This window comes from Corapipo altera, unplaced genomic scaffold, assembly GCF_003945725.1.
Source record: "Corapipo altera isolate COAL_440 unplaced genomic scaffold, ASM394572v1 0, whole genome shotgun sequence".
Taxonomy (NCBI): domain Eukaryota; kingdom Metazoa; phylum Chordata; class Aves; order Passeriformes; family Pipridae; genus Corapipo; species Corapipo altera.
This window is the reverse complement of record NW_020884872.1, coordinates 27,036,619-27,054,454: the sequence shown is the minus strand read 5'-3', so window position 1 is coordinate 27,054,454 and position 17,836 is coordinate 27,036,619. Positions and strand designations below refer to the sequence as shown.

The following is a 17,836-nucleotide window of genomic DNA, read 5'->3' as shown; positions in this document are numbered from 1 at the left end:
TATTTTGGTATCAGTGTTATTTTCTTTTACACTCGCCTATTATGGGGATTCAGGAGAAAATGCAGGTAAAAAGTGGCTTTATTGAAAGCTTTAGACTGGTTCATAAAATACAAAGTGATTGGTACAAGGAACAATAGATGGCATGAGCCGGGGAATTAATGTCTGAGAGATAAGGTCCCTGCTCAAGTAGCTTGTAGTCCAACTTAGTGTAGCAGTTACAGGACTTAAGTCATACTACGATCTGAAAAAGAAGGTGAGCAGTGTGTTAAAAGCACAAGTCTGTGCTCTCACAGACAGTTGTGCTCCTTATGGCAAGAGCACAACAGTTTATATTCCAAAGGATCATTTCTAACTTTACAGAGCCATGTTATGTGGTGATGAGGAGAGGCTGAGAGAGGAGTGTGAATAGGAAAAGAGACTGTCAAAAGGGATTCCTGGGGATTTGCTTTCTCTCGCCTTGTCAAAAGACTTTTCCGTGCGCCAGGGATAGTCTTGCAGAAATTGTGTTAAATGAGTAATATTCCATAAGACATCAAAAGGTGAACTGCAAGGCAGAATTAATTAAATAAAAGCAGAAGAACAACCCCATGATATTAACACATTGATTTGCAATTGTTAATATATACTGAGCTGCTGCCAGCTTCCAGACACAGTAAAGAGTCCATCCTGGCGTGTTAAGACCTGAGGCGAACGTAAAGTGATACAGATGTTTCAAAACTAAAATATTTGTAATTGTGTTAAAACTGTCTTAAACCAATAAAATGTATTTTCTCTAAATAATGAGTACTTTATTCATACTTCTTCTGACTCAAAAAGCAATGAGACATTCCAGAGACTTCTTTCAGAATGTTGGATAGTCTTTTGTTAAAGATAAAAGTTTGAGGGAATCATGCTCTAGGCAGCCTGTGTCTCCTAGGGGATGGACAAGGACTGCAGTGGAAGGAAAGTCTTACTTTTGGACCTAGGTCAAGAACATTACAAACTCTGTGTTGCTCTGGGTGCTTCTAGGTGGCCATACCTGAATCTGTAGCAGAGGCAAGGACCCTAGATATATTGGATGTGTTTTCCTTCCTATTGCTACCTTGTTAACGTTCATATTCATGACAATTGGTCTTTGAGCACTCTTACTGAAACGTGCTGCTCTCAAAGACAGTAAGTCAGAAGTGAGTGCCAATAGATTGTCCTGGGAATGAAAATAGCACCAGGTACTAAATGTGTTTTGGTTAATGTTGCTATGGGTTTTTTTCAGGCTGGATAGCCTGAGAAATGTTATGTAGAAAGTGGAAAGTTTCAGTTAAGCATAGACACTTCTTGCCACAACTGTTACAGAAGTAAAATAACATCAGATAGGCTGAGGGAGCTAGGCCTGTTCAGACTCAAGAAGACAACTGAGAAGTAGTAGTATACTATTATCAGTGTATATAATTATCTGAAGGGAAGGTGTCAAGAGGATGGAGCCAGGCTCTTCTCAGTGGTGTCAAGCTATAGGAGAGGAGGCAACAGACAGAAATTGAGGCACAAGAAGTTCCATCTGATCATAAAGAAAAACTTCTTTAGTGTGCGGGTGACCACACACTGGAACAGATTGCCCAGAGATGTTGTTGAGTCTCCCTCACTGGAGATATTCAAGAATTGTCTGGACACAGTCCTGTGCAGTATGCTCTAGGCTGACCCTGCTTGATCAGGAGGTTGGACCAGATGACCCACTGTGGTCCCGTCCAACCTTGCCCATTCTGTGATTCTGTGAGAGGAAGGGACAGCCCTAAGCAGGCAAAAGGTGGGCTTAGGTTGTGGCTGACAGTGCTCTGAGGACTTGAGATAATCTGTATCACTGTCAAGAAAAAATGAGTGGAGAAGACAGGCATAAAGGATGTCTTCCTCAGATTGCCTTAATGCAGTCTTCAAGAAGATGGATGTGTTTGCAGGTGTGGCCAGGTAATGTGTCTTTCTGAACATGTTCCCCATGGGTAGACGCGGGCATTGTTGGTTGCCCAGCATGAGTTTGTATTTATTCTGAGTCTGATTTAGCTAAGCTAGTATTTCTTGGAAATGATTTCTAGCTCTTAGCAATTGGGAAGGCAAATATTGTTACCCTGCCTATTACAAGACTTGCAGAGTTCCCCCAGTTAGTCATTAAGCTGCTTATCACATTTGCCGTCAAACGCTGCCATGATAAGCTTTCACTCTGTGTTCCATGGGTGGGGGTTGAACTGGTCAGAGAGATGCAGGTCTCCTTTGCCGCAGGACATGTCTCCAGGCTGCCTTGCAGGGACCCTGATCAGCACAGCTTGCTGTGGTCTGGCACTGGAGCCAAGTCACTTGCTGGCACAAGTGGCACCACACCAGAGCAGTGCCCCTCCACCGCTTGGAGTCAGCACAGCATAGCAGGAGTTTTGTAGATGTCCTCATGAACCCATGTTAGAAATGGTAATTTGGATTCCTGAGAACTGTGTGCCTAATATTGCGCAGAAACTGTGGGTTTAGGACCTGCAAGGGTATAATTGTGTTCCAGTTTGCTCAGCAGCATCATTTTAGCAAGTTTTCTTATGCACTCGACCTAAACAAAGATTAGCACAAGCACATGCCAGCAGAATTTCCAAACTTACTCTGCTCTGGTGTCAGGTGTGAAGTGGTAGCAATTCTGGTCTGCTTTTACTCCACCACCTGGGAGATGTGCATTCCTTAGAGCAGCTGCTGCAGAGTCTCAGTGCAGATAGCACTGCAGGTATCAGAACAGACGGCTTAAGTGGAGACCTTCAGTGGCAGCTGGCAGTGCACTCAGAGGGACAGGGTGGCCCCACTGTAATCAGTCAGTGGGCATTTCCTCCAACCCACATTACTCTCAGGTCATAGAATGGCTCCTTCCTTCTAGAGGTTGCCTGTGTCTCCCACTGGAGAGTGTGGACACCTCACCTTCAGACGGGGGAGGTTAGACGAGAGAAGTTGTACCCCTGGTCTGGGTGTTTGTTTAGAGCCTTGTGCTGTTTGTTTTCAGAAGCATCCTAGCCTGCACTGTACTGTGCTGAGGTGGAAGAGAGGGAAGGGCTTAGAGAGGTGCTTCCCAGAACAGAAGAAATACAGCAAAATCTTTATGGACTACTCACAACAGCCATAATTGGGAAATATATATTACTATTATTGTTGTTGTTGTTTTATCATAATAACGAAATAATATGGAATAGCATGTGACTTTTGTCTCTTGAGAGGAGGTTTCTTTCAGTTTGTTTTGTTTTTTTAAAATGTTTGTAATAACCTTTAAGAAGATTAAAGGAAGGTGCATTTGCAATGCACTTGTCAGATTTGTTTCTATTCCAGTTGCACCTTGTGTGTTTTCCTAAAAGAAAGAGTGTTTTCCTACCAGAAACTACCTTAGAGAGAGAATCTTTAAAGACTCAGGTTTTGTACATTTCTTTCCTCTAAGTTAGCTAAAAACAGGCAGATAAGCTGGTGGCTATGTAACAGTGAGATGTTCTATGCAGAGCCATTTAACTCATAGACCTCCAGCATACAACAGTGAAACTATCTTGCTTTTGAAATATGTGCTGTGAGATTTGTTACAGAAACTCAAGGCTTTCTCTGATGGATAACTGCTAGGTCATCTACAAGAGCAGCACAAATGAGTTAAGAAGATTGAAAATACAAACAAGACTGAATGGGAACCAACCTACCTGACATAAACCAGAGGGGAAGAAAACCTGTTTGGTCTGTCCAGATCAACCTGTGGTGGCTTTAAAATCCTGGCAAACCTAAGCATCCCCCATTGGACCACCTGTTTACACAGAACAGGAAGCTTTTGAATTTTTTTCAGTTTTAAAAGGATTTTATCTGGCAGGAAGGAAGCACAATTCACAATGAACAAATAATTTCCATTACTCCTTGAGAAAGTAATAGCTCTCTACCTCTCAATTATTATTTTTTTAAAAAGCTGAAATTAAAAAAAATAATCTGTTTTACAGTATTACAGTGAAATAGCACTTGATAAATTCCTAGCAGAGACTTCTGAAAGAGTCTGTATTGAGCTTGTGTCTTTCTGTTCCTAATAGGTGCAATTCAGGTTGGGCAGAGGAGTTTTCTAATCTCAAGTACCCAGTGACTTTGAGAGTGTTCCGTTAGATCCCCACCCTGCCAGTTGCAAGAGTATTTATTATATTTATATTGTATTTGATCCTTGCAATTTCATAGTATAAAACAGGTAATCTTGAAACACATTGCTGTATTTTCTGTCCAGGCACAAAAACTTACTTTGTGGGTAGTATTTTATGCTATTTATTTTGTTTTGTCTTAGACACAGTAAAATGAAAGGAGCGAGTTTCCTGCTGTCCTCATTTTTCCACTGTTTTAAACCGAGACATTCAAATCCAAACATTTTACAGTATACCTAATATTCTCTATCTGGTTTTGACACGCCAGTTGGCATTTGTATCTGGTAATGGTGGTGCCTGAAGGTATCTAAACTTTTCCCTTCATCTCAGCACATACTTGCCTACATGTTTTTACATATTCTTTGGCTAAGCTACTGATGCAGTGCTGTTGAATTTTTTTTAATTCCATATGGTTTTTTTTATATGAGAGCTTGAACTGTAGCTGAACTCATCTAGGCTGTGATAAAATTCAGATCCAAGTCCAAATCCCTTAAGATCAGATCCCAATTTAATCTGATCGATGTAATGAACTTTGTTCCTTAATATTTGGACTTGATTATCGTAAGGGTCTTTTCCAACCTAAATGATTTCTATGATTCTGTGAAATAAGCATCACAAAGGAAAAGGCTTATTTCACTTCATGTTTTGGCTGTACTGCTCCATAAAGTCAAAGATTTCTGTCCCTGATGTTCTTCCTCTCCCTACCCCCATCGTACTTAATGCCTCCAGTAAGTCATTCTTGCAGGAAATGTAGAGTCAGGAAGACATCAAATGGGTTCAGGGAAAATCCTTTCCCTCTCCCACTGCCCAAGGGTTTTTGTTAGCTAATTTCCTGCTCAGAATGTGCTCTGTTTCATCAGAGCTTCAGCAGTCCATCAAAATTCAGAATTCAGATGTCTCTTGTGATATAAATTGATGACGGAAGATGCCTTAGACTCTTGGCAGTATTGGAGGAATGGTGTGCTATTAACACTACATGCTAACTAGTAGATGAATTAAGATGGGTGGATGTAATGCCTAGCACCTATAGCTCATGGTCTGTTTTTTTTTTTGTGCAGCCCCTCATGTTTTGCTACCTAATTGTATCTGGAAACACACCAGGGTGTTACAGCATTTATGTTAAGAGCATGTTCCTCATTCCTCTAACACTCAGATCTTTTTCCTTTTGCAGTTTGAAGGGAGGAAGTACTGTGAACATGATTTTCAAATGCTTTTTGCCCCTTGCTGCCATCAATGTGGTAAGTTTTAAATAAAGGTGACCCACTTGATCACAAATGGGAGTGTCACTGGGGGAAGAAAGGCAACCCCTGTGTGTGTTCTCAGGGAAGTGGCCCTGTGAACTTGCAGAATGTACTAGACTTCAGAGAATTTGAGGAGCTGCTTTTTCTAAAGGTCAGCAAACAACAGTATTTTTAAAAAAAAGTTTGCATTATTTGAGTAAGTAGTTTAGTTGTTGAGTCAGTGATCCAATGAGCAGACCATTCATAAATTTCTGATTATATACACCATTCATGACTCCTGATTCCATATATCTGTATTTCTGCATATGCTCATATTTGGCCCTTCTCATGTATCTGAAACCCTGCAACAAGGCTTTGTCATCTGCTTTGACTATTATAACCCACCTGTGCTGTCCTACTCCACAGAAGCTGGGACAATCATCATTAGCTAGTGATATAATCAAGTGATGGTCAGCTGGGCTCCTGTTGATTTTTTTGAAACAAATACCTTTAGGGCTTCAGCATCTAATGTCCACCCTATGTAATTCTGAGGGCTGCTTTTTTTATTTGCCACTGTTAATGTAAATGCTTCTGTGCCTACTGTGCTATAATCATTGCATGTTTTCTTTTTTCCCCTGTGTGTGACGTATTTTGCTGGGGCACGGCTGGGAAGTCATTATTTGACTATTGCTTAAACCGGTCTGGAAGCTCTTGTGTTTCTATGGCACCCTGGCAAGGCAGTATGGCTTTCACTTATCTCAGTGAGGCCTTTCCTTGTGTGGAGGGAGGGGTTGAACACCAAGGGAGGGGGAAGCAGATGTTATAGAACTTTGCATTTATAGCTGCCGACGTGAACAAGAAGGGAAAGAGGAAGAAGTGGGTTGGCAGTGATTCCTGAGGAGCTACACTCCCTATCTCCAGGATTTCTCCTGCCCAGCCAGCACACCTCCCCCTTCTGTCCTGGCTCCATGTAGTGCCAACTCCCTTAAAACCTTATCAAGGTTCTGCACAGAGCTGGGCTTTCCCACTGCTTGTACTTAGTAAGCAGAGCCACAATCAATGGGACTGTTGTCACAATGACACCTCAAGCATTCCTCACATTTCTGGAGTCCATCAGGTTTTGTTCCTAGATGTTCCTTTGTTACCTGCCTGATCCCTCCTCTACCTGCCTGATCCCTCCCCTTTGAGGTGAGTTGTTCTCCAAAGCCGGGACTCAGCCTCCCATGGCCCTGGGAAGCTGATCTCCCAAACACAATTTAGGCTGAGCCTTTACACTGCTCAGGGGCCTTGGCTACACCCAGAGGGTTAGAAGTTGTGTGTGTTTGTGCAGCGTCACTGCAGCTTTGCATTTGGACTCCATGGGAGTTTTTTTTTGCAGGAGGTCCACAGCCACCCAAGCTCAGTGCTATTGTGCTTTGAGTATAGAACCCCATAAAGGCTTGGTCCTAGTGGAGTAGAAACTACTGCTATGTACATGACAAGTTAAGATTGTCATCTTAAAGAAAAGAAGGAGAAGGATGATTAAGACACAAGAAAGCCATATTATACTCCATAAATTTCTTAACAGCTTGAGAACAGATAAGTAAAAACAGGGAAGAGACTGAAAAAAGATAATTGCAGAGAGAAGGTGGAGTGTGCATGAAAAGGACTTGTGTGTAAAGAGCAGAATGTTCTCCATCAGCAAGGGCATCATCTTCTGACCCATAGCAAAAAACAATGAAAAAACCCAAATTACAGAGTTTGGAATCAGAACCATGATACTGCAAGCAATGTGTCCTACAAGATTTTGGGTTGAGGAAACGGATGATGATGTCACTGCAGTGCTTTTAACTTTGTCTAGTATGGTATTTTATATCCTGGTGTTGTGTTTCTTACAGGTGAGTTCATTATTGGTCGTGTTATTAAAGCCATGAACAATAGCTGGCATCCAGAGTGCTTCTGCTGCGATATCTGCCAAGTAGTATTGGCTGATATTGGATTTGTCAAGAATGCTGGCAGGTAGATCTCCACTCTTCCTTTTATTAACTGGTCATAAATTAACTAATAGGGGGGACTGAGAGATTTTGGTTCCTGAAGCTTTCCAGCTCAGATGGAGCAACTGAAGCACCTTCTTCCCTCTGGGGAAGAGGTCTAAGAGTGCATCACAAAACTAAGAATGGGTACCTTAAAATATTAACATTATACCTATTTCAACGTAGGTTTCTTGGCTCTCTACCCAGTGACATTTTGGGGCCATTGTTATATGTAAGAAGAGAGAAAACATTCAGATACAGAAGTACTGTCTTTATTTTTTAAAAAAAACATTTTTACTTTCTTTTTCCAATGGACTCTCCAATTTTGGTCTAGTTTGGCATCTTATTTATTAATATTCCTTTATGTTCGGTGGGACCCTTCATGGAGTTGGATATTTTTATCAGCTATGATCAGAAGAATGTTTTACAGGTGAATTCTATGGCCATTGCCTTCATATGTATAATATAACATACAGAATTATCTACAGAATTACGATTTGTGTAGTCATCCAGCTTCCAATGTAAATTTCTAAGATTTTGAAAGTAAAACATTCAGCAACAACAGTCTATAGCAAACTTTGTTTTCTGTGTTTCAACATAGCTTAAACTCAGCTGAAGAAATGATACTCCTGTGGAGATGGAAAATAAAATGATCACCCTGAACTTAGGAGATAATTTTGCTGCTCTGAACTTGGTTTGCCTACCAAAGAAATTGTTTTAAAGATTACTTTCCCCCCAAAAAAGGACTGATTGAAATGAAGTTTTGATAGATTTTTGCAGTGTAGTACTTGGTACTAGTGCTTACCTCTCTTTTTTTATGTTGTTTCAGACATCTCTGCCGTCCTTGCCATAACAGGGAAAAAGCCAGAGGCCTGGGAAAGTACATTTGCCAGAAGTGTCATGCCATTATTGATGAACAGCCTCTCATATTCAAAAATGACCCTTATCACCCTGATCATTTCAACTGTGCAAACTGCGGGTAACTTGAGTTCTGCAAAGTAAAACAGGAAAATGCTGGGCTTATTTGATTCATGGATTTACATCTTAAAGTGAAAACTTATCCTGTACAGCTGGCAAGAGGGGATGGGGTTTGGGTGTCTTGTGGCCAAATGTGTATTACTGCTTTTGACGTGGTAGTGTTTGAACAACAGCTGAACTGCTGGGGAGTAAAGAAAGAGTGGACTCTGCAGGACAAGGTGGTACCTTACAAAATACGAAGTATGGACATAGATACAGTTTCCGTAGCAGCAAAATGATAGTTCTTTATTCTGCTAGGAGAAAAAGAAAAATGGTCCTCTTTTCCTGCTTGAATTACTATCTTGGCTATGTTATTTCTTTTTAGTTGAGTGGTATGCAAACTTTGTTCTCTCTTTTTAAAGGCTGTCTTTTTTAGGAGCTTTCTCCCACCTCATTTTGTCAGCTTCTGCTGCTGCAGCATGTGAAACTGCACATTTCTACATCCTGCACTGATGCACGGACCATGGGACATTATAGGACATAGCATGGATTCTTAGTTGTTTCTTTCTGGTGCAAAGGAAGCTACTATTTCAGTGCTATAGCAAAGGCTGATTTGAATAACAATATGTAGTGTTCTGTCAGTGGCAACCAGTTGAGAGTATTAGTGGTTACGGTCACTTTTAAGGTTTATCTGTTCTCAGTATCTAACTATGCAATTTACTGAAAAGTAGAGTGTATGAGATTCTGCAACTGGAAATGAATAAACGTAGCTCGTTTGGGTCTGTAGTGTTCTTTCAAGGAAAAACTGTACCTAGACGTAGAGGACTACATTTACTTTCAGCTACAAATCTGAAATAAACTGGTAATGAGTGCCAGTATATGAACCAAACATCTGCAGCTTTCACACGCACATTTGTGCTGCGTAAGCAGAATGACAGTAGTTCAGTAGCTGTTTCCAAGAGACTTAGTGCACCTCGTTTAGCAGCCTGTTCTCAGTTTACTGTGATCAGTCTTGAACTCTGTTGAACTATGTTATATTTGATGCTGCCGCATTACTGTAGTATAAATGTAATTTCTAAACAAATGCTAAAAATTATTTTTTTTTTCATAAACTCTCAGGAGTTGACATCATTCAGTGCCTTTATTCATGCTCTCAATTCATTAATTTCTGATTAGGAAGGAACTTACTGCTGATGCTCGTGAGCTGAAGGGAGAACTCTACTGCTTACCCTGCCATGACAAAATGGGTGTCCCCATCTGTGGGGCATGTAGAAGACCAATTGAAGGCCGTGTGGTGAATGCTATGGGAAAACAATGGCATGTGGAGGTAAACATCAGATGATACATAATGTCTTTTACAAATGTAAACATTAACATATTTACTGTTAAAAAATCTGTGATTTTGCTGATGAGTTTCAATGAAAGGATTATCAAAGTTTGCAACAAGAATTATAGATACTTTCTCTGAATCCCTCTTCAGCTTTATTGTGGCTAGTCTTCCACTGTGGAATAGGAGTAATTTCCTATCTTACAGAGAGCTTTGACTGTGAAACTATGATCAGTAATCAAAGGAAGCATGGTGACGTCCTTACAAAAGAAAATTTCAGAGTGCAAAACCATGCATGTAAGAGCTGTGGTAATCATGTTATTGAGCATCATAATACCCTTAGGTCTTCCATAGTCACCTGCCATAAACATATCTCTTTTAACAGTTCATGTGAGAGGCCATCTACATGAGAGGCCATCTACAAGATTGAGTTCCACATCTTCCATTTAATTTAGATATATACACAGTTTGTTCTTTCTGTTGTTTTGAAAATCTCCTCTAGGAAACGCTTCCTTCACAAGAGTGTAATGATGGTGCAGATTATTTAATAACACCTAATTCTGTTCATTGATAAAAAAATGAGAATCCTTTGCTTGATTTTTTTTTTTTGGTAACTTCTGGATTGAAATTTTGAAGACATTAAAAGAAATATTATTTTAGTGGTCTAAATGTAGATTAACTTTGCTTTCGGAGATGGCACAGCTAGCTCAGTAGACTTCAGTCATGTTCAGTAGTGGACTTGGTTGGTTTGCTTTCCAGAAAAAAAAACGTTACTTCCAAAAAATAAAAAAATTTATGTGTCATTTTCTTGGTAGCATTTTGTTTGTGCAAAATGTGAAAAACCATTCCTGGGTCATCGTCATTATGAGAGAAAAGGCTTGGCGTATTGTGAAACTCACTACAATCAGGTAAGGTTGCATATTTTTAAAAATGCCATTAATTGGTAAACTCACAAATTGATTCTATTAGAGATGTAAAACATGGACATTCTTCTGTTTTGTTGAAGGCACCTGTGGGTGTAATGCCAATTAGGAGATGTTCTGTTGCAGTTAATTTATACAGATTTCTCTATTCATCATTCTTGCATAGAGAAAGAAACCTGCAGGTATTTCACAGGACAATCAGTATCAAGATGTTCTTCAAGCTTAGTCTACTTAAGTAGAGCTGTTACAGGCTTTTAGATGCCTGTGAGATCAGAACAGCTTATGACACCCAGTCTTTCCAAGAAGTTAAAGAAGATTTGCCAGTCAGTAACTGCAGTTGAAGAGGAGGCTATAGCGAGTAGCCTGGGTTTTCCTACAGCTATTAACTCTTAAGATGACTGTGTGGTCACATAGCTGCATCTCCCCCTCAGGCATTAGGTTGATGAAGAATTCGAAGACCTAAATTTGTCAGAAGACACCACCTAGTGATCACCTGCATTTATACAGAAGTTATATATCGCAGTTCCCTCTCTCCAGACTCCCCCGGTTGTGGAGTCCAGCACCATGATGTACAGACCTTTTTTATTTGGAAGCCATATCTGCGTTGTGTCACGTTCACCTCCTTGCTTACATAAACACAAGAGTAGGGGTTACATCTGGGAGGTGTAAGGCACCTACTAATTACAGAAGGAGTCTTAATTTGTCGGTGGTGAAGGGCAGATGATTATTGCTGACTTACTTGTAGACTATAAATGCCATGATGTTAGTAGTAATAGTGTTGCAGCTGTGATGGGGCAAATACATATACCAGACAAGAGCTGTATGTAGAGTGGATGTCTTTTACTAGGTTAACTACTGCAGTTAGAAAAAAATACATGAAATTTTGGGCACTTCTTAATTGTTATATTATGGACAAATGTTAAGCCTGGAAAAAGAATGAATAATTTTTGTCCTAAAGTTTCCTTTTCATTTTTTTTAAACTAAAAATAACGTTTCCTTACAGTTTTTGCCAGAAACAGCAATATATCATTCTAATCATGCGTGTAAGTCCAGATGTTCAATTATTTGGTTAGTAACAGTGTGTATGTGACACCAGCTGCTGTATTTCAAATGTTCAGGATTAGAGAAATATTAAAACAAAACAAAATCTGATTTACAGAGGATCAAATAAAGGTAAACAAATGTGTATCTTTAATATTATCAAGACCTTTTGTGATAAGATGATGCAAAACGTACTTGGAAAACCAAACCAGACTTGCCAGCATTCTCCTTTTTTTACTGGGACAAATAGGAAAGCAACTGTGCCCATCAGCTGAAATACAGTTATTTTGTTAGTTTGAGAAGTTACCCCTGATAAAATCATTACATTAAAAATCCCTTACTTCTCTTTCCTCTTCAGCTATTTGGTGATGTTTGTTTCCATTGCAACCGTGTGATTGAAGGAGATGGTAAGCACTTTTCTGTTTCCTTAATGTTCCTTTCTGATGGAAGTTCTCTTTAAAAGTGACACTAAGGGGAAAACAGCCCTGTGTTGAGTCCTTGATTGTTCTCATTAAAAAAACCCAGCCATTCTCTTGATCAGTAATTAAATTAGAGCTAATTAGTCAGAGACCAAATGGTAAGAAAACCTTATAGCAAGCATTTCATGATGGTAGAAGACCACCCAGTGGCTGAAGAGAACTGTGAAACCCCTTAGTGACATGTAAAGGCCAGGAATGCTGGAAGACACTCAGGAGTGGCTTCCTGCCCCACCAGCTTAAAAAAGAACACATGCAAGGATGATAATGACCACACAGACATCTCCTCAAAGGAGGATCGTGAACCAAATTTGAAAAAATACTTAGATACCGAAAGACGTAGGTGGGCACTTTTAGGAATTTTTTTAAAGTGCCTTATTCCCATTATGCCAGTGGTTCCTGGAGATATTTACCTATCTGTCATAGGCACCTGTCTTTTGAAAACCTAGGCTAATAATAATGTCACAAAACCAGGAATGATAATACTTGGAAATATGTGTCCTGTAAAGGCAGAACTGGTAGTGATTTGTTTGTCTTGTTATTGTTTGATTGGGGGGTTTGTTTTTTTTGAGGGGGGGTGGTTTTGAGAGGCTTTTTGGGTAACCAGCTCTGATAAAATGCCAAAAGTGAATTATTCTACCTGAAATAATGCAACATTATGTGCCTATTTACCCCTGCCCAAAGTACATACTGTAATACCAATGCTAGCCTCACCTAAGCCGAAGCCATTAGCAAAGTAGGAGGAAGCCTCTAACGTGCAAAACGAGACATATACTCATTTATAGTCGTGTAACTATAGGATAAGACATACATTCCAGAGATGTGCTTTCCCCACATTTTCTGGACTGGACTATAACTACAGAATGACAATCCAAAATGCTTTAAAGGAAACAGAGTCCTCCTTTTCATTAAAATTCTACTAGAATGAGCAGAACTGGAACTTGTTGGAGGACTACTTCTTCGTATGATTGCAAGCTTTCACCATATAATCTCACACCCATAGTGTATGTTTTGGTCTCTGAACTGAACAGAATATAGTACTGAACAGAACATAGTAATTTCTTTATTTTCAGTGTATGTGTTCGATTACATTTTGTCTTTCATTTCTGTGCACAAATTTGACACTGTTTTTTGTTGTTGCAAATTATAAGAATCCAATATTTTGCTGGACTTCTCTTCAGCTGGAAACATTTCCTGATTAAATTGGAAACACGGCCTCATAGAATGGTTGCCTGAGATCAGCATGGTGTATGATGAGGTAGAAGCAAAAATAGGAGGCAAAAACAGGTTAAGCCAGTCTTGCCTCAGAGACAGCTTTATCAATGCTTCACAGTTCTGCTATGCTACACTCTACATTTGCCTACCTAGTCCTGCCACGTAATTGTTATGGTCCTTAATACTTGATACAAGGATCAGTGACTGTTCTTCACACCTCATGAATATGTGAGATTAAAATTTTTGTAATACCTCTTTTTTTTTCTTGGCAATGCTAATGATTTCTTGGTTTTCACATCTCCCTAGTTGTGTCTGCTCTGAATAAGGCATGGTGTGTGAACTGTTTCGCTTGTTCAACTTGCAACACTAAGTTAACACTCAAGTAAGTGTATCAATAAGTGTGATGCCTTCAAAACATATCAGTAGTTCTCTTCAAAGTGTAAATATTGCTACGGCGTAGCTGTTACTGTATGAAGAACATCTAAGCAGCACTGAAGAAATATGTGAATCTTTCTTCCTCTTGCTCCACTTACTACTTTATCTCTCTGTCAGTTCTCTATTCAGGTCTTCCTTCAGTCTTCCTAACTCTTCTCCTTTTCTGTCCTTTATTTTTCTGTGTTTAACTCTGAAGGGATAAGTTTGTTGAAATTGATCTAAAACCTGTCTGCAAACACTGTTATGAGAAAATGCCAGATGAATTTAAGCGACGGCTTGCCAAACGGGAACGTGAAGCAAAGGATAAAGAGAAGCAGAAAAAGAAAAAGCCAATCTGTTTGTAAACTTTTTTCCTTCTTACCACCATCCCTGCTGCTTTCTTCTTTGGTTAGTGCTAAGGATGCTTTTTTAAGCTTCTGCATGAATTTATGGCAATCAAAACCAAAATATTTTTTATGCAACTGCAACTTGAAATATTAACTTATGATTCCATTATCTTATGTTTAGTCTCTTTATCTGTACAATTAGGTTCGAAAGGCTTTTTAAATTACATGGTTAAAAAAAATGGACATCTGGGTAAAAACTGTGTAGCTTACTCAACAGGGTACTGTAATCACTGTCTACAGTGTATATAACTTTGTAAAAGTAACTTAACATATATGTATAAATTGGAGGTTTAATTTTTTGCTTGTGCACATTTAATAGGAGATTTTTTTTTTTTCATTCCTTTTTTCACAATCTCATCTGCTAAAAATTTGGTTTTTGCTTTGTTGTTTTAGGAATAAATTCGTTGAATTTGATATGAAGCCTGTCTGCAAAAAGTGTTATGAGAAGTTTCCTCTAGAGCTGAAGAAAAGACTGAAGAAACTAGCTGAAACTTTGGGAAGGAAGTAAAGACCTCATGTGCTCTCCCCTTCCTTTGCGAAAATCTTAGAGATATTACTTGTTGGGGTGAGGTGGGGGACAGGCTGTGGGCTGCTTTGATGCTGCAGTCAGACAACAAATGATGATGTATGCCTTCTATCAAACCAAAATATCATAAGATTCTCTGTTCTCTTTACATGTATGCTTATTTGTCGATAAACAGACAGTACTTCCAGACTAAATTAAATAGCAGCTTACCTGAAAGGTTTCTGACCAATAATGTAGTTGTACTGATGCAGGAGACCCATTCTGTACACTAATCTCTGTGAAATTTTACAGAGAGAAAATTTGCTTGTGAGCACCTGTGAAAATAAACTGTGCAAATGTGCCCAACTTTAGGGGCATGGATTGTCATTTATGTTAATGAAAATATTAACCTTCATATTAAGCATGCAGACAAAATTTGTTTAACTCATGTTGTGATTTGGGCAAGAAACCAATGTACTTTGCCTCATGGAAAAATTCATGCTTGGATTTCAGGCTGAGAAGTTTCGTTAACGAGCCTTGTTTCAGATGGTTTGAAAACTATCAGATTTCTAAATAAAGTCACTGTACAAATTACCTACTTCAGATAGATTATGCTTACATGATGAATGTTTGTACATCAGGCTTAGCATGAGATACTTATATAAAAATGTATTCCTATTGCAAGAAATGAGCATACTCAGAACTACTTGAATTTTGCTATATTCCACTTAAAATAACACATTAACTTTTATATTTGCTTTAGCATTTTATTTACTTTTTGTGCCTTATTCTGCTGGACCATACATAACAGTGTTCCATTAAACATATATAGTTTTATTTTTTACTTCATATTTTTATGCAAAAACTATATAGAAGGTATTTTCAAAAGATAACATACTTTGCCTTAATTATAAAGGATGTGAGAAGCATTTTATTTCAAATGTGAACATCTGAATTTAAAATGTAGCTTCTAGACTTCAGTAATTTTCAGAAAAATACTGAAAATGCATATTTCAATTAACTGGCAATATTACTTTTACACCTGTGAGTGTAAATATGCAAGGTTCGATCCTGCTAGGATCTACTTCTTTAGCCATCCTCATGGACTGAGCTTACAAATAATGAAAATTCCTTATAACATACATTTAATTCTTTTATACTGTTGACTTCTGTCCATGCAAATTTGTTTTATTTTTCCCTTCTTATAGAAAATACAGTTACTTAGGACTTCTTGATGGTACTACATTATGAAGTACATAAACATTTTTTTAACTTTTTTTTTATATTAGTGATTTAAACAGATTTTATGTAATTACATAATAGGAAGTAAAATTTTCTTTCCTGTTTATGAAAAATAAACATCTGCTTTCCACTGTCATCAATAAAGGTCATGTTATTAAACCTTGTATCACCTCTCTGAAATGAGTGCTTGAGAAGGGTGGGAAAGCAGTAAGCCTCTCTTGGTTCCGTGGGCTTTTACCCTGACTAAGTAAATACTTCCTTATTATCCTGTTTTAAAGGAGACATATATCTTTCCTAAAGGCATATGTCTGTAGTTAGTTCTAAGGTTCATAAAATAAACCACAGTTTGTTTCATAAAGAACAACTTGATTCTTCTAGATATTTTCTGAATAGGCACAGTCACTTGGTTTTCCTAAAGAAGGTATCTTGTCTGAGTTTAAAACACACACCTTCCTATTAACTTTTTCTCTCCTTTCACTGTAATGAACCTGTCACCCCAGACTTCCAGTTTAGTGCTTGACTATTTTATCTTACATAATTATTGAATGCCATAACATTTATAAATGTAATCCTGACTCTGTTGAAGACTTAAAACGTCCCCAGAAAGCATTTACATAACTAGCATTGTAGCCCTGTTGGACTCTGCCATGGATTCAGCAGAGTGCTTCCCCTTGAAGTTGTAACTGACTTCTAGTTTTTTCACATTACACTGGCTGCACATCTTTTCCTTCAGCCTACGTGTGCCCAGCCTTACTGCTCAGAGTCGGGAAGGGTCCCTGACCTTGAGGCTAAACAGCAAGACCTGGATCACATCCCTGTTGCTTGGGGTTGCATCCACCTACAGCACAGTGGCCTTAGGTCTGCTCTCCACTCTGGCAGCCCTGGGCCTTGACACAGGGTGGGTTTTCCATTTCCAAGTTCCTGACGGCGAACACTGTGCTACTGTTCAGCAAGGCAGTGGTTTCTGTTTCATGAACACGAGCAGGTGTATCTCAGATCCCACGATGTAGCACTGAGAGCATCTAGGGTACTCAAAGGTTGAAAGCCTGATGAAGCATGGAAAAATATTCATTGGAAGGGACCACTAGAGAGATCAGCTAGCCCAGCCATCTGCTCAGAGTTGGATCAGTACAGAAGCCAAGCCTGTGAGTGTTGCCACAGAAGGAGATTTCTCAGGCCTTTGTGGATAGTATGTTTCAGTGCTTCATCACCCTCATAGTGAAAATGTTTTTGTTATTATTGGGGTCCTATCTCAAGTGGAGAATTCCCTAAATCCATACAGCTCTCCTGAGAGCTGTCTATGGTGTGAACTGTCATTAGAATAATACCCCTGGACATTTTCATGAAGAGGATTAATTAAAAGAAGTTGCAAAGCAGAGCCAGGGAGCAAGGTAGTAATTAGACAGCCTGAACAATTACACATCTGGTGTTGAAACTCATTTCCTGTCCTGGCCCATCAGTATTATAAATATTTGGCATAGCTGCGCATAATTTCCTGAAAGAGGCAAGATCTATTATTGGTTTTTTACCCATGCCCCTACAAAGTCTCTCAAAGATGCTGTGAGTCTGGGATTTGTGAATGGTTGCCTCAGAAGCTTTGCCCCTTTCTGCTGCATCAATCAATCAATCATGTGTGGGCAAGAGAGATTCCTTTAGAAGCCCCTGCTTAGGCTAACAGTAGGGAGCACTCCAGAAAGCCCAATGGATGTTGCTGTAGGGGGAAGAAGCTGAGCCTAAGCCATTCTGCTGCTTGCAGTGGCAAGCCTTGTGCTCTGTTCCCACGGATAGGTAGTGACCTGAGCTGAGCACAGTCTGGTTGCATGAATAGCACTGGAGTCAAGGCTGTCCTGCCCAATGTTGTGACCACTGGGGACAACATGAGGGATGCCACTTCCACAGGGATGGGCAAAACGGTAACCAGTGTCAAAGTATTGGACCTGGTCTGTATGAAGGCA

General features: G+C 39.3%; 1 protein-coding gene across 7 annotated transcripts in view; it reads left to right on the top strand.

Annotated features, from left to right (window-relative positions):
* The window catches only part of LIMS1 (LIM zinc finger domain containing 1), a 70,387-nt gene extending 54,342 nt beyond the window's left edge, over window positions 1-16,045 (top strand). For 5 of the 7 annotated variants that reach the window (XM_027643514.1, XM_027643507.1, XM_027643500.1 and 2 more), the window contains exons 3-11: window positions 5,314-5,380; window positions 7,240-7,360; window positions 8,204-8,353; window positions 9,508-9,658; window positions 10,474-10,566; window positions 11,981-12,029; window positions 13,620-13,695; window positions 13,945-14,135; window positions 14,528-16,045. In XM_027643514.1, the coding sequence (XP_027499315.1) occupies window positions 5,314-5,380; window positions 7,240-7,360; window positions 8,204-8,353; window positions 9,508-9,658; window positions 10,474-10,566; window positions 11,981-12,029; window positions 13,620-13,695; window positions 13,945-14,092 (855 nt within the window). In that variant the 3' untranslated portion in view covers window positions 14,093-14,135; window positions 14,528-16,045. The remainder of the gene's footprint in view (window positions 1-5,313; window positions 5,381-7,239; window positions 7,361-8,203; window positions 8,354-9,507; window positions 9,659-10,473; window positions 10,567-11,980; window positions 12,030-13,619; window positions 13,696-13,944; window positions 14,136-14,527) is intronic. The other 2 variants (XM_027643494.1, XM_027643473.1) reach the window with 1 other exon arrangement.
* The last annotated feature ends 1,791 nt before the right edge of the window (window positions 16,046-17,836 follow it).